The 21,424-nt window shown below is 47.4% G+C and overlaps 1 protein-coding gene and 1 long non-coding RNA gene across 2 annotated transcripts in view; both read left to right on the top strand.

Annotated features, from left to right (window-relative positions):
* The first annotated feature begins 406 nt into the window (after positions 1-406).
* LOC147249368 (uncharacterized) lies at positions 407-14,260 on the top strand. The gene is made up of 6 exons (XR_015119243.1): positions 407-879; positions 1,821-1,904; positions 3,791-3,995; positions 11,540-11,645; positions 11,805-11,866; positions 14,197-14,260. It is a non-coding gene; the product is annotated as an uncharacterized LOC147249368 (long non-coding RNA).
* A 4,709-nt stretch (positions 14,261-18,969) lies between these two features.
* The window catches only part of nfia (nuclear factor I/A), a 172,231-nt gene continuing 169,776 nt past the window's right edge, over positions 18,970-21,424 (top strand). Inside the window, exon 1 of the mRNA XM_086224309.1 lies at positions 18,970-19,387. Coding sequence (XP_086080435.1) covers positions 19,292-19,387 — 96 coding nt within the window. The 5' untranslated portion in view covers positions 18,970-19,291. The remainder of the gene's footprint in view (positions 19,388-21,424) is intronic.

Genomic DNA, 21,424 nt, shown 5'->3' with positions numbered 1-21,424 from the left:
CTATCTGGCTGGCACGGCTCTCCGCCTCATGTTGGGATCTCCTACAGTGACCGTTTTCAATTAATGTCTCAATTCCTCAGCAGGGATGAGGCTCATTCTGCAAGGACCGACTCCACCGAGTGGGATTTAAAAGATTCACATTGCTGCATTTCAGTCGTATTTACTGGGATGTGAAAGTCAGCTGGTGGATTATTTTTGGCTTTTAATTTTTGTCAGCTTGTGAAAAATTAAGCTGTTTCACAAGATTGCTAGGAAAACATGATTTTTAATTAAGTGTTTTTTTAGTGCTGTTAACATCAACTATAATTGATATGGAAAGATTTACATGTCAAAGTTAACGCAAATGAACGACGACTTGGATGGGCCACGACCGCCTTCTTCTAGGTGTTCAATTAAAGAAGAGATTCTCTGCTTTGCTGACCTCAACTGAGATTTTGAATTTACAAACTAATTATTCCAACATTTTTTTTTGTATTTCATCATCCCAGTACCACACATTTGTTTTATGTTATATTTGAATGCTCATAGCTCCTGTGTGCTTTGATTCTTATTCTGTTTCGCTAACATTACTGGCACACTTCTGGGTTTTACGTAAAATCCATATATCCATATTTTTGCACTCCACTGAAGCACGTTAGCTTGACATGTAGCTGTGCCTCCTCCGCTGCTGAAGGTTTCCAGAGACAACAGAGAGTTCCCGTCATGACTGTCAGCTGATCACATATCAAAGAAGATTTGTCTGTATTGTCATCTAGATTAGCAGGCTAATCCAAAGCAAGTCACCATCGAAACCATCGGCTGAGAGCTGCCGCGCCTGCGCCAGCCAGGCTGCTGCACCAGCCGGCCACCGGACCAGCCTCCAGAGGACCATTTCAAAAGGTAGGATGAATCAAAGTGAGCATTCAGGCAGCCCACTGGGAGGAAAGGAGGCGTTTTGTGCACTTCTGTTCCAGTCTCTAATCTGCAGTCACAACAAAGGAGGCATTATATGAAGAAGGGGGAAGTCTTAGACACCCCCCCCCCCCCCCCATCACATCATCAAACCACCAATTCAAAGTATCGGCCCCCACTCGTTACAGGAGAAGGCGGCTGGCTGCCTCTCTGCTGGACATACAACAGAGGCCCAACCTGATTCAAGCAAATGGACACTCCAAACCTGCATATCCAGGTGTCAGTCATAATTCCTCCACTTCAGTTACAAATGTTGGCGTTGATGAGCTGTAAGCATTTCAGGTTGAGTGGCATCTATCAGCTAGCCTGCTGCTAGTTTGCTGTGTTGTGAAGGGACCACGATGCCTCGCTGCCATCTTAGAATCCAGCAGCACACCTTAACAGGTTTGAATGCTCCAAATGTTTCTGAGCGAAGCGTCCTTGCCTCTGGTGTCCGTGCTAAGCTAGGCTACACACCTCCTGAGCCTGTGGATGCAGCGCTCGTGAACCATCCAGCTTGAACATTCAATAACCGATAGATATTTTGTCACGTCATCTTAGGTTGCACTCCCAGTTGAGTAAATACTTTATGAAAGAAACTGTGATTTTTTTTTTTAAGTAACACAGAAACATGACCTGGAAGGTGTGAAACCAAACTTAAACCAGCAGCGAATGAAGACGGTTGAGCATCAATTACACACAGAGGGAAACATGAACCCTGTCTCCTGCATTCAGTTACTACACAATAAAGAAACAGGACAATTACTCTTTAAGTTAGAACCAAAGGCTCTAAATTATAGCCTTGAGTCTAACAAAACACATTAAAATAACCAAATATCTCGTTCCCTCCTTGAAACCTGGTCATCTCAAAAGGCATTTCCTGTGTTTAGGACCTGGGCTTCCTGTAGCCAAGCTCCTGCCCCTTTTTGACCACATGACCCTGGCAGCACAAACAAGGAGCACCCCCACCACAGGTAAAACCAACTAAATGTATCTAATATGACACTGAACATGCTAACCATTGTTCACACTATAAATACCAAGACTGACTACTACAGCTACTGTACTTTCAACAAAACCTGAACAGTTCAACTAGCTAGCCTAGACTAAAGTGCTAGCTAGCTAGCATATAAGCAATGGCTGGGGAGCTGGTGGATGTGTGATTGATGAGCTAGCAAGTTACACTAGCAAGAAAACTGTGAAACGAGTGACTCTGAAGCTAACAACCACATAGCTTAGTGGCTGTTAGCTTCAATTTAGAAGCTCTATTCCAGACACCATGTTTAACTGCTGCTGCCACCGTCCGAGGACTCAGACAATGAAGCCAACATTTATTTTGCTTAGCTGTTGTCAGTGGTTGTTAACCACACAGTTTCTAGCCAGTGTCCATTATTGACTAGCTAGTTTATTTAACAAACATTTGCCACAGTCCATTAACTCGCTACCTTTCCAAACAAAATTAGCTGCAGCTTCCTGGCCACTGTAACACAGCAAAATGTGATGTAGCTTTTGTAAACATTAACCAGTAAAACAAGTTAGCAGCTAAAGTTTCATGCATATTGTGACAAATACTGTCCATCAAATTCTCTTAACAAGCTGGCTTGTCAAGTAACCGTTAGCCTGCTGAGCTGCTGATTTTTAAAAATTAATTTGCATCAAGAACATTCCATGCACTCCTTAAATAGCACACATAACATGAACAACAGAATAAATAAACCAACCAAAAACACAGACCAACAAAAACAACAGCGAGAAGAAAAAACAAACAAACAAACAACCCCCCCCCCCAAAAAAACCCCAAAACCAAACAGAAAAAAACCCCACAAAAAATACAAAACAATCGTTGAAAAATGTTGAGGCGTTTAAAAAGTCAGCTACATTCAGTGCCTGCTTGGTTTTAGTATATTTCAGTGATTTTTAGAAGTTTTTTAGCTCATTCATGTACACACAAAATCAGGGTCTCATTTTCCTGGAGCGACACCTGTGTATGTGTTGTTTGGCCAAAACAGTGATTGTATTATACCCATTTTCCCTTTTTCTCTCCTCTCCAGCAAGATAATACTAATATAACTGAAGTCATTCTCAGATATCCAGCTTTGAAAAAGTCTCCAGAAGGCTTTCACATGTTCACATTCAAAGAAAAGGTGTTCCAGTGATTCAGTTGGTGATCCACAAAAGGTGCAGTGGTCAGTTTCAAACGAGCTGCTGTCTCAGCAGTCGTCAGAAAGAGTCATTTAATGCTGATGGTTACGTTTGAATGCTTTTATGTTGGCACTCTTACTATCGCGCTAAGATCTCACTGAATGGAAGTACATTGTGTAAGAGGGGAAATGATTAAATTAAATATGCATTATAGAATCAAAATAGCTCTTTGTTCATTGACATGAAGAAGCCGCGATCATGGTTTACTGGTGCAGGCATTCACAAACATTGGCTTGTTCATTTGTGTGCTGATGAAGGTTGTAGCATATCTGAATGGGAGTGTAGCACAAATAAACTTTACACACAGCAGCGTTTGGCAAAGTTGTTCACGCCACGTTAGCTAGGAGCGACACTTGACAGTAGCTGCAAACTTTAGTGCTTGGACATGCTAGACAGACACTGACTTTGTGACTTTTATTTCCTACCTAAGGAAACGAGCCACAGTCCATCTGCACAAAGCTTTATAATTTGTGTAATTCTTCTTATTTGGGAACAAATGAAGTTGATGTGCCGCCTGCCATGAATCCTGTTAGCAAGCAGGCGGGGCGTCTGGAGTCCCACAGTCGCCCAGAACAGTCACATTGGACTGATATCGTCCGAAGCCTTGAAGTTGTGAGTCGTTTGTGAGGTTTCATGTTGTGATGCGCTGTGTCTTCAGCTCTTTGAAGAATGACGAGCTGCTGGTGTCTGACCCCTGGATGCAGGTGAAGGCTCCACCTTTGCAGCAACACTACAGCATATTGTTGTGTTGCTGCTGGCCGAGGCTCGTGTGTGCTGGCTGGAAAAACCCTCCAGAGCTGCCAGGACGAGTCTCGCTGCCAGCCTCCGTCAGTGGGCTGGGGAGGCTGCTCCAGCCGGAGAGGGTAAGAACCTCCAACAGCTCGGTCAATATTGACTGAAGAGGGTATAATTGATGCCTCATCCTTGGTCAGTAAACACAAACTCAAGTATGCGACTTGATCCTTGGTGGTCACACACATTAACATAACTTACAACTCATAGAACTACTGTTGACTAAATGTTTTGTTTGTTGCTTTGGACAAAAGCAAATGTCGTCGTAACTTTATTAATGCAGCAGAAATGAACAGAACTGAAAGCAGTTTTGTTTGATGAGTGAAGGCACCGTTGTGTTCAGGGACAGCTGAGCCTCAGCTCCTGCTGAGCAGCAGTTATGTATTTAAAAGGTGACCGACTTCGAGAGCCACCAAGGGTTCATGTGAGAAGTGAAAACGGAGGACTGGTTCGTTTGTATTGTGAGTGCTACACTCCCACTCAGTGTAATAGTGGTTATGATGGACATGCTACAAAATATAGAACAGAGTGAAAATGGGGCTTAGAGCTGAACCTCCTCCACTGTTTCACTAAGTCAGCGTCGTCGGCCTCCCAGCCGTGGGGTTTGAGTTCTCAGCAGGGTTCCTGCTGGTTCTGCTGCTGTTTACATCAGCATTTTTCTTCACACATATGTGAATGATCTGTATTGATAGTCTGAACCAAAGGATCATTTATACACATGGATTTGACGCTACATGGAGGGGTTTATTACAGCCATTTCATATAAAAGTCATGATTTACTGAAGACCAAAATGTTTGACTGTCGGTGTTCACCTTGCAGGCTCAGGGAGGTTTTCTAACCGTTAGATGCTGGGTTGAGTCTTTCCTGTCATATGAAAAGATGATATTTTTATACGTGGAAGGACATTTCAATATTGACAGTAGCAGAGACTTGTTTCATTTAGTTTTATACTCCAAAAACCTGTTTGTGGTGTGAGTGACCCCTTTGGTGCTTCTTGATGAGGGTCACAGCAGGTTCGGGGTGGGGCGGTGGAGGATTCAAGCACGGGGAAATCCTCTGGTGTTGGTCCACACATGCACCTTGTTCTCAAGCCTCTTCTCTGCTGCAGCAGGAGCCGCGTGGGTCCGGTGGGAAGGGGGGCAGTATGGGAGGGGGTAATGTCAGTGTGTTGGAGGGTCCTGACTGTCTGAGGATGTGAGGATGACGGGCTTGGCTGCCACTCACTGCCACTCTCCCTGATGGACTGTGACATGCCAGGATGGACATCAGCACAGCCGGGGTCTCTCTGGCTGACGGCCCCGCCTGTCCGATCACATGCCAACACGAACGGCACAATATCTTGTTTTAGGGAAAGAACTGCGGCACTTCTGGCATCAGGCTGCAGCCTTGCTGTCACTTGGCTGCCGTTCTAGGTTTCCTCGGGGCCTTTAGTGGAGGAAGCTGCGGCGCCTCTGTGTGTTCAGGAAAAAGCAGCGAACAAATCACTCCAAAACTTGAATGCTCGGTGCCAGCGTGACCGTCAGCCCTCCGCCTGCAGAATGGATGAGTGCCTTCTGATAATCCATTAAGACACAGCTAAAGGTCGGCGTGTATAAATAGCCGTCAAGGGCGCTGCGTGGATTCATCTGCAGAAAATAAAACTTAAGAGGACACACGTGCAAACTCATTAATCTGGAATGAAGTTTGTTTCAACACCTGAGAGCAAGACTTCTTGACCTTTGTACCTCATTTAGTTTCCCTAATCTTCACCAAAGCAAAACGCTGTTGGTTAGATAAATCACATTTGATGTCGTGGAGAGCTCCAGATTATAAACCAAGTTATAAACCAAGTTGTTGACGAATGCGTCGTGACCCAAATAGAGCATTGTTTAGTTATTTGTGTGGCGCTGCTCACACGCACAGTAACATCCAATTACTTTTAGAATGCTGCACTTAATCTGATTAATGGTTGCCTTTTTAATCAGACATGAACTAAGATATCTGTTGAATAACGGGGTAAAAAAAGGCGTTTTATCCTTTGTAATTCAACGGATATTTTAGTTCATGTCTGATTAAAAAGGCAACCATTAATCAGATTAAGTGCAGCATTCTAAAAGGATAAAAAGGCGCTCTGCTGGATGATTGTAAAATCATAGTTTTCTTTCAGAAGAGACCAAATCATGACTTTTATTGTCAATTATCAGGATTCCAGTTCAATAAATATTTTTAATTATTGTGTGGGCGGCGTGGCTCAGGGGTAGAGCGGCCGTCTGGGAACCGAAGGGTCGCTGGTTCGATCCCCGACCCCGGTGACCATGCCAAAGTGTCCTTGAGCAAGATACTGAACCCATACTTGCTCCTGATGAGTAGGTTGGTGCCTTGCATGGCATCAGTGTGTGAGTGTACAGGTGAATGACGACACTGTAAAGTGCTTTGAGTGCCGCTAAGGTAGAAAAGCGCGATATAAATTGAGTCCATTGACCGTTGTAAACTCAGCCTGCCCAGGGCTGCTGGCAGGACCAGACGGATCTTTCAGTACAGTTGCTCCTGTTTCGTCTCTGTTGTGGAAGACCAGGAGGCTGTGTGACGTTGGGACAGCGAGCCAACTTTGCTTGGTTCTGGGTACACAAACAAGGGTTACTAATGGTTTCACAGCATGATTAACTTTTGTAATTAATGGAAATGGCATTCGGGCAGAGGTCCTCACCGTGGCCCCCCAGCAAGAAGGTTGTGGGTGGAGCAGTGGTCCTCACTGTGGCCCCCCAGCAAGAAGGTTGTGGGTGGAGCCCCGGCTGCAGCACGGGTCTTTCTGGGTGAGTCTCCATGTTCTCCCTGTTCCTGCTGGGTTCTCTCTGGTACTCCAGCTTCCTCCACAGTCCAAAGACATCAAGAGGGACCAGGTTAATCCAGACTCTAAATTGACCGTAGGCGTGGCTGGGAGAGCCAATGGTTGTCTGTCTCTATGTGTTGGCCCTGCCATGGACTGGTGACCTGTCCAGGGGGAAGGCTGCTGGGATAGGCTCCACCCCCACCACCCTCAACAGGAGGAGAGGGAGAACATGGAGGGAGGGAGGGAGGGATGATGGATGGAAATGGCATCTATTACCTCTAACCTGCCAATTGCATTATTCTGGGTGATTCTTCCATCTATATGTGTGTGTGTGTGTGTGTGTGTGTGTGTGTGTGTGTGTGTGTGTGTGTGTGTGTTTGTGTGTGTGTTTCAACTATGGTTGGCAGAGTAATGCTTACTTTCAATTGGTAAATTATAGATTAGCAACGCTGATCAATCTTGATGTCAGCGAGTGGCCAGTGGAGGGCAGCAGCACGTCTCAGGCAAGACTCCCATTCATCAGCACACCAGGTGTGTGGGAGCAGGCGGAGGAGGGAGCTGTGGAACTGAGATGGAGGATGGGAAGTTTAAGAGCGCAAACATTTCAACCTCTCAAGTTGATCTATTCACACATTTATTGGGATCTATTTCAACTTTCATCTTTTAAATGCTTGTCAAGGCAAGAATTGTTACTTCACGGGTTACAAACAATGATCAGTTATTAATGCCATGTGACGTCCCTCATGTCCATGCATTTCCTGTCAACAATCAAAAATATCAAGTTCTATTTTACAATATTAAGGAAATGCAAATGTGCTGCAAATCTATCAATATTTCCTGAATACTGAATTCAACACTGGTGAATTTTCACTAAATATGTAAAATTATTGAAGTTGTCTCTTCGTCCCCAAGACCATGGACCTGGAACCTGCTTGCTATTTCAATGGCAGACGAGTAAAACAGCTGTATTTTTCATCACATTTAGTGTGTGCAGAATTATGTATGTATAAAACTGTTGATTGTATGTGAAGATTTGAATGTATAAAAATACATTTTATTTAAAGGCGCCTTTCTTGGCACTCAAGGTCGCAGTACAGAGCACATTTAAAAAAAAACACCTGAAAGCAAACATAGAAACAACAAAGAAGGATCAAAGCAACAGAAAGAGACAGAGATTTCCATTGCGTTGGATGAACGGATTTGAACGGAAGAGTTGGTGACACTTCCAGGGTCCAACCTTGAACTGAGGCTTTCACAGCTTTGTTGTTGTTATCATGGTGACAGAAATGTATTGTCAGTGTTGGACTGAAACCTCGACACTCCAGAAAACGTTTAGGTCCTGGATAGCCCCCCCCCCCCCCCCCCCCCACACACACACACACACACACACACAAGGTCCAAACTTGCTGGCAAGTAGTTTGATCGGACATCTTGGCTCAGAGTGACAAGCAGGCAGATGGTGTTCATGGCTGCTGCTCAAAACACACACACACACACACACAATGACATGATGCGTTCCCTTGCCCCTCACCCTAAAATGAACCCAGCTCAGTTCCAGACTTCTTGCAGCTTTTTAAGAGGAACATTCAAGCACTTCCCAGCGCTTTCAAGGTATCTGAAGCAAATGTATTCGTCACATTTACAGACTAGAAGTCATCTGTGAGTTGAGTGTAACGTCGTACTGTTGGAGCTGAGTTCTCCAACAATCAGTGTTCATCATTTTACCAGCTGCTCATTGAGATGTTGGACCGGTGATTGATAAATTCATCCGTTCACACAGTCAGCAGGATTCCAAGGATTTTTCATCATCAGGAGTATTGATTAACGAGGAAAAGACGACTCCAATCAGGCATTTTGCAACCTGCCCAAGATGAACAGAGAGGAGGTTTGAGATTCTGCCTGGACGCGTTTCTGGAGCTCCTTTGAACAGGTGCTCGATCATGCAGTGTGCCATCAGCAAGAGGTGCTCTTCTGTAAATACCAGCTAAGGTTACCATGACATCATCGTGCTGATGTCCCTAGAGAGTTCTTTGTTGATTTTTTGATGAAACAATAGAACACCAGAACACACCGAATGACATGAAACAAAGACACTAAAAGTGTTGTCATTTTCCATTGTTCTACCGGGGGAACTTGTAGGTTTGTGGGATTCTTGGTCACTCGTGCTGATGTTCCACATCTGCACGGCAGCAGGGAGGCAAACGCCTGTGAGCTCCTTTCTGCCAGCACGCTTTCCTTGAGTTTGTCGGAAGTCCGTGGCACCTCACATTTAAAAAACGAAATCATTCAGGGCCAAAACCAGAGTGAATGAGAGCAGGAAGTTCACGATCCCCCTGGAGATAACGGAGGGTTCCGTAGGAAACGAGGGGAGCTCCAGCCTGTTCTACAGTGTTCGGGGTTCCAGATTTACTTGTGCAGACACGAGGCGTCCAGGATCAGACATCTGCTGCTTCCCAACCTCATCGCCCTCTTCTTTGTGGACTGGATGCGACTTAATCTGAAAATAGGTTGGAAATGGAGCAAGTGTCTGAATCCTGTCCAAGATGGAGCCGGACAGGCGGGCGAGTATTTTTACAAGTAAACCTGATAAATGGCTGGAGCGGTGGATGGATTATCAAAGCAAACACCCTGGCTGGGCGGCTGCAGTGTCTGACGGTGGGGAGAGTTTCTCTGCTGGAGAACAATGAAGTCATTATTGCTCTGATTAGTTTCTGCTGCTCAGTGAAGCAGATGCTGGCTGATCCGCTGGGTTCTAATGGTCCGAGCACGTGTCCAGCAGGTCCTTATTACTGTCTCCAGGCTGCCTTCAGGACACATGGGAAATACGTGTACTCGCCTCTCCAGAATGCAGTGTAGCTTTGGTTCCAGGTCAAAAGATTAACAGCATCAAACTCCCATGAAGTTTTCACGTTTGATTTTGTGTACCAACTAAAAAGATTCCTCAGCCAGAATAATTGGGTAGGCAGATGTCTCCGAAATGTGTTGGGGGGTCAAGGGAAAGACGACCTGGACTCTGTCCTCGTCCAATCACAAGTGACTTAACTGCAGTTTGAGAAATGTTCTGTGAATGGAGCTGTTCATGTCTGGAATGTTGGCTGCTTCTGCAGTGACAGGACTGGCGATCGGGGCTCCACCGCCCTCAGCTCACCGCTGTCAGAACAAGTGTGTGCGTCTGTTTCCAATCAGGTCGCCATCAGGACAGGAATCCAGCAGGTGTGGCAGGTCAAAGATTAATATTTGACTATATATGAACTTCTTTGAAGTGAATGAAGGAAAATAACTCAGAATGTATTTATGGTATTTCATATCACAGGGAGTTTGGTCTTCTGTATTTTATCGTGGTGATCTCAAATAAAAAACCAAGCACAGGTCGTCCTGGCACTTGTTCTTTAGCACCAAGTCGCAAGCCTCAAAATCCTTGAGCAACGACGGTTCTTGTGAACGCTGTGGTGGAGGAAGCCAGACAAACAATCAATGAATCAAGTTTATTCAAAAAGAAGATCCTCCTCTAACCTTGAGAGATCCACTAGTGTAGAAGTGAGGCCTCCCCCACGTTTGAAACCAGGTGCTTGTATCAAGTCCAGAATATCAACACATGTACCTTTCCAAAATGTCGACGCCTGTTCCGGAGTTGGTCTCAAAATGCCGTAAAATGGCGCTGTAACAGTCGGTTCTTGTTGTTGTTCTTGTGTGAACTCAGGAACCTACAAACGCCACTGTCAGGTCAGCAGCTCTGGGTCACTTCAGAGAACCTTCTCTCTGATCTCATTCACTTCCCCGGTCAGATGGTCCTGATTCCTCGCCAGTTCCTGTTGGCCTATTTACACTTCATCCTGGGCAGTATTTACGCTTTGACAGCAGCAGACATAAAGGATGTATGGTATTTATTTCTGCGAGTGGTTCTCCTCTGCAGCTGCAGCCACCTGGAACACAAAGGCATCTGACAGCAATCAGGATCGAGCGAAAACGCATGAAAACAAACACTCTTGTTTGGAGTGCTGGTTTTTGTCAAGAGCTCCGATCCTCTAATGTCCTGCAAGTGCAGACTCTGCAGCGCCAGACATTTCAAATTAGAGGAGGCACACGGAGAAGATGCTCAGGAGATGATGCTCAGGATGGCGTGTGGAGGAGGAGAACAATAAAAAGGCGGAGGGGTGTTTAATATGGCTGACGTGGTGGCTGTGGCGGTGGGAGGACAGCTGGCGAGCTACTTGGGAAACGTCCCTGCTAATGCGTCTTCATGTGGACACTTTGGCTTCACTGAGCTTCAGCTGAGCGGACTGGGGGGGGGGGGCAGCGCTGGGTGGCAGGGTACTGCTGCGACGCCCACGGGGCGAAGCGGCGCTCCACTAAGACGGAGAAAAGAGAAAACAGATGTTGACAATCAGGTCTTTTTTCTCTGTCTGGTTTGTGAGAGGAAGGAAGTGAAATGCACATATTTGAGTAAGTTATTGGATTTTGGGAATAAATTGGAGAAACGTGTCGGAGCCGTTCTGCTGTCATGCTGATGGGAATGTCAGCGCTCCTGACCTCAGGATCTGCTCATGGATGTTTCCACTGTCAATATTCCTCAGACGTGAAATATTTCCTGAGAATTAAAAACCTCTAATTCACAAAAATACAACGTTGAGAATATAGCATAAAAGCATAAAAAAGACATTGCACACTGATTATTTTTCCAGTTCCTGAAAATGTAAAACAAAGCAATAACTGCAAGTGTTAGCGGGTACATGAACACAACCTCCTCCTGAGCCTGACCTCCCCCCCAGTTGAGTAAATTGGCCTTGTGTTGTTGTTTTTTTCAGGATTCTTTTTTTTCAAAATCAGGTTTCAGTTTTCAGCGGCAGTCAGACATGAGGAGGCATCACAACCGTGCAGCTGGGACCGTGGCAGTTGAGAGTGGAGAGAAACGTAGTACTTTTGTATTTTCATTCATGTTCTACTTCATATTCTTATGCTGTTTTCATCCTTTGCTCAACTGCTTTGATAAAGTTTTAAAACTCATGCTGAATGTTACAATCTATATTTTAATTTATACAAAATCACTAAATCTCCTTCTGTCTGCTGCAGGTCCACTGGTGATGGATCCACCTGCTAGAATCAGGACGTGAAGCGGCTGCAGTCCAGCGGAGGTGAGACGATGTCACTCAGCTGTCCTCCAGTCAATGCAGAATAAAACTAAGAGAAACCCAACACTGCCTCCTACTGATGGCTGAACCACCAGCCGTTTTATCATCCAAGTACAGTTTCTCAATTCAACTGCATACATGTACAGTATTTACAACATTTCACATACATGTATACTCAGACCAGCTGCCCCTGCAGCCTTTGTATTCTGAAACTGTTCACAATCTTGGTCACTGATAATAAAGAGTTCCCTGGGGAGGAACGGGGAATTCAAAGAGCGTCAAAAGCCTCAACATAGTGCAGGCAGTTCTTTATTGTGTTGAACATCCTCTTCAAATCTGATGACAGGGGTTCATTAAAATCACTCCAAGGAAATAATAGCAAACACTTCTAACATAAGAAAACTACGATCGCTGTACTCAGGACAGCTGGATGTCATCAGAGTTGCGTCTTTCGACGTACATTTGCAATTCAGACAGGCACATTTGATGAAAACCAACATTTGTGTGGTGCACAGGAACTGTAAAACACCATCTGATAACGAACTCGCTCAGGCTGCTTCTGATACTTGGAATAAAATGATTAAATGTCTAACTAAGAATAATCTCTCCCCTCAGTCATTGACTAGACACACACGTAAGACAGGAGTCAAGCTTTCTTAGCCTCGTGCTTTTGTACACACATGCATGAGAACTAGAGGAAAACAACCACACAGTGCAAATCTGGACGGACAGAATCAGTCAAAGAAAAAGCACCCAAAAATGAACAAGGGAAGAAACAAAATGGCAGCAGCCATCTTCTCACAGCCATGTAAGGTCACATGACCACCATGATATAAGCAAGAGACCAACGTCCGTCTGGTGTGAAGCCAGAAGAAGAAAGATTCACAGGTCTGATTCAGATCCACCCACTTTTCATGAGTGGAAAGTGGGTCTGGGGTGAATTAGACTCTTCATCTGGCGAAGGAGCTCAAACTGGTCATCAGAGTTGTAAAAAGGAGTGTCACTGCTGCAGCGTGATCTGCATTCTGAGTCAGCGTGTAAATCCTGCGCTCAGATCGGTGCAGTTGGCCTGTGTGAGGCTCCAGGCTTCGGCTCACTGGCCGGAGCTGGTGATGTTCCTGTCCAGCTTAGAGAGAGGCCCCGCCCCTCCTGTCCTCATCCCTCCCTCTGCTCACCTCTTGGCCTGGTGACCCCCCCCACCCCCAGCAACCCCACCTTCCCTCAGTATCTCCGGCCGAATCACATTCCTCCGTTTGGCCACCACAATGGGAGAACTGTTTGATGGCGGCGCTGGGGTGGTTCAGGTATTCCCCCTCTGATTAGCAACCTGAGCTTCATAGACCCCCCGCACCTCCCCCGGAGCCTTCACAGCCCCCGCCCCCACAACAGTGATTTGATTTTAGACGTGGAGGCTCAGCGCGTCCTGCTGCTTTCATCACACCTGAAAGACTAAACATAAAAGCTTGAGTGTGTTTTTCAGCTGAAAGTCTCAAACGTGCAGAGCGATCAGCGTCTTCCTGATGGACTCAAACACACGCGACCAGAAGAAAAGGGAGGTTCCAACGTTCATATTTGGGTGAACAGAGGATTTGGAGGCTGGAGGTTTTCATTGTAAAGGAAGTAAATGTACAATAACTCTGCTGTTTGTCTCTTATATTCTCACCAAAAGAAGAAAATATTCAACTTTTCTTCTACATTCTTAAGTTACTGCCCTCACGTCCGCCAGATAGAGAGTCCATCAAACACAGAGGCCTGGCAGCAGCGAGGAGCCAGAACCATTCAGAGTTCCTGGACGTTTGCTCCACAAAGCCTCTAAGTGTGTGATGTGGTTCAGTTCACTGGTCATGTCTTGAATGCATTCATGTCATGTGTGTTTATGTGGTATGACACCATGTCACTGGCCGTTAGTTGGAGTTACACGGGTCACGCTGCCTGACCAGGCCGTGTTCCGTCTCCTCCACCGGCACTGCAGCTTCAGTTTTATTTTCAGGGGATTTTTCTCGATGTGTGTGTTCCTGTCATCACGCCAGCAGCAGGTACTTCGTATGCTTAATAGTATCGTTGATGAGGACGTCCCAGTACTCTACATGACTGTTGTGCAGCTCTGCTATATCGAAGTCAAAGTCGAGATAAAGTCCTGTTTAAGCCCCGCCCACAGCGTGATGCTGAACCAGCGAAGTGGCACTGGCACCAAATATACTTGAAATTCAGAACTTAGAAAACTCCGTGTCTTGTCAGAACCATGGACTGTTAGACGAGCTGCCTGGCCTGGAGAGGAACCCGCATACGCTTCCCTGTGTTCACCTCTGTTTGTTTGTTTGGGTTTTCCACAGCTGCTGCCATTTGACCAAGTCAGCGCTGTCATCTGTGGAACCAGAACGCCATCTTGCCAAAGGTTAGTACTTACAGCACCGATGCCTGCTATCACGTGGACACTGTGAAGGTATTATCCGCCGATGGAGCAACTGCAGTGGCCACTGAACATGTGACCTTCAAAGCAGCGCTGAGGTCAACGTTTGGTCCGGTTTCGGTCTTGACTGGCTCTCAATGTCTGCTAGGGAGCTGGAAATGAACAGCAACCTCCCAGTCCAAGGTTCTGTTGAAGGAACCGCGTCAAAAACAGTCCTGACTTGCTGCAGCAGCCCAGCTAGCTCGTGATGCTAGGAGCCACGTTTCCATCAAATCTCTGGCAGATTTTAAGTGAACTTTAGAAATGCAGCTAAACAACAGACTGTGGTTTGAAGTCCAAGTTTCTCCTCCTCAGTTCATTCCATTCAGTCGCTTCCATCTCTTCTTTTATGTGCGTTTGCTCTTTTGAGAAAAAACTGCCTCTGGAGTGACAAACATTTCCCTGCATTCCAGGTCTTTTTCACACAATTTGTCCTCAAAAGTGAGATGCACCTCAAAGCTCCTTCATGGGAACACGGTTAACATCACCACGTCAGGATAGATGAAAACTTCAGTTACACCTGGAAACAACAGTCCAAGGTTTGGACGTCAACGTGTGACGGCAGAATGTCAGCAGTGGTTGAATCTTTAATGGACACACAAGGACGTTGGCGTGAGACGTTTGGAGGATGTTGGAGCTGCTGATGTCAGCAGTGGGTGTCAGGACTCTGGTCTCTGAACTCAGGTCTCTGATCACAGGTCTCTGGTCTCAGGTCTCCATTCTCTGGTCTCAGGTCCCTGGTCTCAGAACTCAGGTCTCTGATCTCAGGTCTCTGGTCTCAATTCTCTGGTCTCTGATCTCAGGTCTCTGATCACTGGTCTCTGGTCTCAGGTCTCAAACTCAGGTCTCTGATCTCTGGTCTCTCGTCTCAGGTCTCAGGTCTCTGGTCTCAATTCTCTGGTCTCTGATCTCTGGTCTCTCGTCTCAGGTCTTAGGTCTCTGATCTCTGGTCTCTGATCACTGGTCTCTGGTCTCAGGTCTCAAACTCAGGTCTCTGATCTCTGGTCTCTCGTCTCAGGTCTCTGATCTCAGGTCTCAGGTCTCTGATCACTGGTCTCTGGTCTCAGGTCTCAAACTCAGGTCTCTGATCTCTGGTCTCTGGTCTCTCGTCTCAGGTCTCTGATCTCAGGTCTCAGGTCTCTGATCACTGGTCTCTGGTCTCAGGTCTCAAACTCAGGTCTCTGATCTCTGGTCTCTCGTCTCAGGTCTCAGGTCTCTGATCTCAGGTCTCTGATCACCGGTCTCTGGTCTCAGGTCTCAAACTCAGGTCTCTGATCTCTGGTCTCTCGTCTCAGGTCTCAATTCTCTGATCTCAGGTCTCAGGTCTCTAATCTCTGGTCTCAGGTCTTGATCCAACTCTCCAGACTGTCAAAGGAAATTCAGGATTTCAGTCTTGAAGGGTCTTTTTGAGCTTAACTGAGCTCAAGGGGGACCAGCGGTCCAGGAACGCCGCTACCAAGGGTTGAAGCTGCTCTGCTCAATGCCGGACCACCGGACCTCACAACACCAAACCAGCTTCTCTACTTTTATCATTCCGACTTTAGGATTCAAGTTTAGTTTTGCAAAACCAAAGAAGTCAGGAAACAGAAAAAGAGTTTGATCAAAGCTGGATCTGTGGTCAGTGTGTGTGTGTGTGTGTGTGTGTGGGGGGGTATGGGTGTGTGTGTGTGTGGGGGGGGTATGGGTGTGTGTGTGTGGGGGGGTATGGGTGTGTGTGTGTGTGTGTGGGGGGGTATGGGTGTGTGTGTGTGTGTGGGGGGGTATGGGTGTGTGTGTGTGTGGGGGGGGTATGGGTGTGTGTGTGGGGGGGGTATGGGTGTGTGTGTGTGTGTGGGGGGGTATGGGTGTGTGTGTGTGGGGGGGGGTATGGGTGTGTGTGTGTGTGTGGGGGGGGTATGGGTGTGTGTGTGTGGGGGGGGGGTATGGGTGTGTGTGTGTGGGGGGGGTATGGGTGTGTGTGTGTGTGTGGGGGGGTATGGGTGTGTGTGTGTGGGGGTGTATGGGTGTGTGTGTGGGGGGGTGTATGGGTGTGTGTGTGTGTGGGGTATGGGTGTGTGTGTGGGGGGGTGTATGGGTGTGTGTGGGGGGGGTATGGGTGTGTGTGTGGGGGGGTGTATGGGTGTGTGTGTGTGTGGGGTATGGGTGTGTGTGGGGGGTATGGGTGTGTGTGTGTGGGGGGTATGGGTGTGTGTGTGTGGGGGGGTATGGGTGTGTGTGGGAGTGTGTGTGTGTGTTTGGGGGGTATGGGTGTGTGTGGGAGTGTGTGTGTGTGTTTGGGGGGTATGGGTGTGTGTGTGTGTGTTTGGGGGGTATGGGTGTGTGTGTGTGTGTGTTTGGGGGGTATGGGTGTGTGTGGGGGGGTATGGGTGTGTGTGTGTGTGTGGGGGGGGTATGGGTGTGTGTGTGTGTGGGGGCGTATGGGTGTGTGGGGGGTATGGGTGTGTGTGTGGGGGGGTGGGTGTGTGTGTGGGGGGGTATGGGTGTGTGTGGGGGGGTATGGGTGTGTGGGGGGTATTGGTGTGTGTGTGGGGGGGGTATGTGTGTGTGTGGGGGGGTATGGGTGTGTGTGGGGGGTATGGGTGTGTGTGGGGGGGTATGGGTGTGTGTGTGTCAGTGTGTGTGGGTGTGTGTGTGTCAGTGAGAGGGTGAGGATGTGTGTGTGTCAGTGAGAGAGTGAGGGTGTGTGTGTGGCAGTGAGGGTGTGTGTGTGTCTGTGTGTGTGGGTGTGTGTCAGTGAGAGGTTGTTGGTGTGTGTGTGCCAGTGTGTGTGTGGGTGTGTGTCAGTGAGGGTGTGTGTTTGTGTGTGTCAGTGAGAGTGTGTGTTTGTGTGTGTCAGTGAGAGTGTGTGTGTTTCAGTGTGTGTGGATGTGTGTCAGTGAGAAGGTGAGGGTGTGTGTGTGTCAGTGAGGGTGTGTGTGTGTGTCAGTGAGGTTGTGTGTGTGTGTGTCAGTGAGGGTGTGTGTGTGTGAGGGTGTGTGTGTGTCAGTGAGGGTGTGTGTGTGTCAGTGAGGTTGTGTGTGTGTCAGTGAAGTTGTGTGTGTGTCAGTGAGGTCGTGTGTGTGTGTGTGTGTCAGTGAGGTTGTGTTTGTCAGTGTGTGTATGTGTGTCAGTGAGGTTGTGTGTGTGTGTGTGTCAGTGAGGTTGTGTGTGTCAGTGTGTGTATGTGTATCAGTGAGGGTGTGTGTCTGTGTGTGTGTGTGTGTCAGTGAGGGGTGTGTGTGTGTGTCAGTGAGGGTGTGTGTGTCAGTGAGGGTGTATGTGTCAGTGAGGGTGTGTGTCTGTGTGTGTGTCAGTGAGGGTGTGTGTGTGTGTGTCAGTGAGGGTGTGTGTGTGTGTCAGTGAGGGTGTGTGTGTGTCAGTGAGGGTGTGTGTGTCAGTGTGTGTGTGTGTCAGTGTGTGTGTGTGTCAGTGAGGGTGTGTGTGTCAGTGTGTGTGTGTGTGTGTCAGTGAGGGTGTGTGTGTGTCAGTGAGGGTGTGTGTGTCAGTGTGTGTGTGTGTGTGTCAGTGAGGGTGTGTGTGTGTCAGTGTGTGTGTGTGTGTCAGTGAGGGTGTGTGTGTGTCAGTGTTTGTGTGTGTGTCAGTGAGGGTGTGTGTGTGTGTGTGTGTGTGTGTGTCAGTGTGTGTGTGTGTCAGTGAGGGTGTGTGTGTCAGTGAGGGTGTGTGTGTGTGTGTCAGTGAGGGGGTGTGTCAGTGTGTGTGCGTGTGTCAGTGAGGGTGTGTGTCAGTGAGGGTGTGTGTGTCAGTGAGGGTGTGTGTGTCAGTGTGTGTGTGTGTCAGTGAGGGTGTGTGTCAGTGTGTGTGTGTGTGTCAGTGAGGGTGTGTGTGTCAGTGTGTGTGTGTGTGTCAGTGAGGGTGTGTGTGTCAGTGTGTGTGTGTGTGTCAGTGAGGGTGTCTGTGTGTGTGTGTGTCAGTGTGTGTGTCAGTGAGGGTGTGTGTCAGTGTGTGTGTGTGTGTCAGTGAGGGTGTGTGTGTCAGTGTGTGTGTGTGTGTCAGTGTGTGTGTGTGTGTCAGTGAGGGTGTGTGTGTCAGTGTGTGTGTGTGTGTCAGTGTGTGTGTGTGTGTCAGTGTGTGTGTGTGTGTGTGTGTGTCAGTGTGTGTGTGTGTGTGTGTGTCAGTGAGGGTGTGTGTCAGTGTGTGTGTGTGTCAGTGAGGGTGTGTGTGTCAGTGTGTGTGTGTGTGTGTGTCAGTGTGTGTGTGTGTGTCAGTGAGGGTGTGTGCGTGTGTCAGTGTGTGTGTATGTGTCAGTGAGGGTGTGTGTGTCAGTGAGGGTGTGTGTGTGTGTCAGTGTGTGTGTCAGTGAGGGTGTGTGTCAGTGTGTGTGTGTGTGTCAGTGAGGGTGTGTGTGTCAGTGTGTGTGTGTGTGTCAGTGTGTGTGTGTGTGTCAGTGAGGGTGTGTGTGTCAGTGTGTGTGTGTGTGTCAGTGTGTGTGTGTGTGTCAGTGTGTGTGTGTGTGTGTGTGTCAGTGTGTGTGTGTGTCAGTGAGGGTGTGTGTCAGTGTGTGTGTGTGTCAGTGAGGGTGTGTGTGTCAGTGTGTGTGTGTGTGTGTGTCAGTGTGTGTGTGTGTGTCAGTGAGGGTGTGTGCGTGTGTCAGTGTGTGTGTATGTGTCAGTGAGGGTGTGTGTGTCAGTGAGGGTGTGTGTGTGTGTCAGTGTGTGTGTGTGTGTCAGTGAGGGTGTGTGTGTCAGTGTGTGTGTGTGTGTCAGTGTGGGTGTGTGTGTCAGTGAGGGTGTGTGTGTCAGTGTGTGTGTGTGTGTGTCAGTGTGTGTGTGTGTGTCAGTGAGGGGGTGTGTGTTCTCGGAGCAGATGACTGCCGCTCACCTTGCCACGGGGTCTGCATGAGATTGGTTCATTGTCAAGGAGTTTTTTTTTTCCCATGATTCCATATGGTGGAGCGGGCTACATGTTGCCCGACATGCCAGTGCAAATGTTTTCTCAATTAGGCTTCTTATCTCCGGTGAGCGCGCTCCGCTCCGCGGCAGATGAAGCTCGCTGACGGCGTCATGGCAGCCAAAAGCTCGGAGGGCTCCATCAAATGGCAGCTGTGCTACGACATCTCGGCCCGGACCTGGTGGATGGTGAGTTCGGCTTCCACCTTTTCTCCTTTTTCAGCCCGCGCGCCTCCTCCGCCTCCTCCTGCGCCTCCTCGGAGCTTCTTCTACATTTTTGCGCACAGTTGCGCCGCTTCTATTTCCAAAGTCGTCCCGGTCCCGGTCCCGGTCCCGGTCCTGGTCCTGGTCCCAGTGCCGGTGCCGCTCCCGGGAGCTGCGGCCGGGACCGTTCCTTTTCTCCCGCCGCTCACTGAAGAACAAACTTATGAGAAAACACGCGGAAAAAGTCGCGCATTGTTCCACCAGGAACACCGGCACCCCGAGCTCCGACACCCGGTAATTAAACACACCGGGGTGTAACACCCCTCCACGCACACGCACGCATGCACACACACACACACGCACGCACGCACGGGTCCCGGCTGCCGCGCAGCTTGTGGTCAGCGAGGCCGCGGAGGAGGAGCGGGGCGCCTGGAGGTTCGGCGGGGGTCGGTGGCTCGCTGTTGTTGTGGACCGGTAGGGGGTCGCGAGGGGACGCCTCGGTGTTCGTGGACACCGATCGACCGGCCAGCGGCCGCGCTGCTACCGTACGCGAGCACATGGGCCCCGCAGGTCCGGCTCGTCCGGTTCGGCCAGAGGAGACCCGCTAACACACAGCCCACCTTAGGTGGCAGGTCCGAGGTGTGTGTGCGTGTGTGTGTGTGTGTGTGTCAGTGAGGGTGTGTGTGTGTGTTTGTGTTGCTGGGCTCAGTTCATTTGAGGGATTTTACTTTGAAGGTATTTTTCAGTTCAGCGGGTTGAGGTCGTCACCTCCGCAGGTGAAGTCGAACTTTAATTAATTCGATTTTTTTTTTTAAATTTCATTGATTTCTGCCGCTCATGTAAATGCGCTCACGCGCTCCCCGGGAGAAGCGTTGGCCTGTGGTTCGTGTTGCTTCTAGAACCTTCACATCAGGAACCAGACACATTCCTGCAGAATTGAACAAAATTATTATAAGATATAATTTGGTAGAATACAATATATCAAAATGTAAAATATAATATTATATAATATAATACAATTTATGATATAATGCAATGAATTTTAATATAATGTAATGTAATGCAATGTCATGCATATAATAAAAGATAACATGTTAAATAATATAACCCAATAAAATAAACTAAATTAATGCAATATAAAATGATGATATAATTACTTCTGGTCAGGAATATTGGAGGATGTTCATGTGCTCTCAGTAGTTCAGCATTTTCTTGAGGTGCTTTCACAGACGCATCTTGAAAAGACTCAAACTGGAAAACTGGAAACAGGATTCAGTCAAATTTGTTTTTATATGCGGCATTTTATTTTATTTTATTTAAATTTTCCGAAATGTCCTTTAATTTTTTTTTCTGGCTTTAGAAATAATTTGTCCACTCAAAGATATTTTCTCTCCAGTCTTTGAACATTTTATTGCATGACTTTTTCGTCCATGAGCTCCGTACGGTTGAGGCAGCACCTCAGCTCACAGGGGCTGCAGGTCCTCGGTGCCCTGAGAGGATCACCGTCCTGCATGCATACCTGCAGCTGTGCTGATTCCAGATCAGTTCAGTCTCCTCTCTCATTTCTAATTTACTGTTATGACACACTTGATTTATTAATTTAAAATCATTTAACGAGGAAGAAAACTCCAATAATTTCAGTGTGTGGTTTTGGTTTTGTGAGCTCAGCTGATGGTAAATTCCAAATTGTAATTTTGGTAATTATGAGGCGGGACTGGAGCCTTTTTGCAAAGATGATACCTGATATTTAGAACCCTAAAAATAATTGTTGCTTTTAATTCTTTAACTCCCCCTGCTTTCAAGTCAACTGTGAAAATAGTGACACAATTTTGAAAGAGAAATTGTAGCTTTGTTTTTCAAACCAACTTAAGAGACAAACAAAAAAACAAATGTTTTTTCTATAAAATAATAGAAACTAAACATTAATAATATTTACAAGGAGCTCCCTTTTTTTGGTCATTAAAATTGTTTTAATGCCTTTTTTTTTTTTTAAAAACTGCAGTAGATTCATAGACCAGAACA

Source organism: Aulostomus chinensis, chromosome 14, assembly GCF_037954235.1.
Source record: "Aulostomus chinensis isolate RoL2024-O1b breed Wild chromosome 14, RoL_Achi_v1.0, whole genome shotgun sequence".
Taxonomy (NCBI): domain Eukaryota; kingdom Metazoa; phylum Chordata; class Actinopteri; order Syngnathiformes; family Aulostomidae; genus Aulostomus; species Aulostomus chinensis.
The sequence above is the reverse complement of the archived record's forward strand: the minus strand, read 5'-3'. Positions and strand labels throughout refer to the sequence as shown.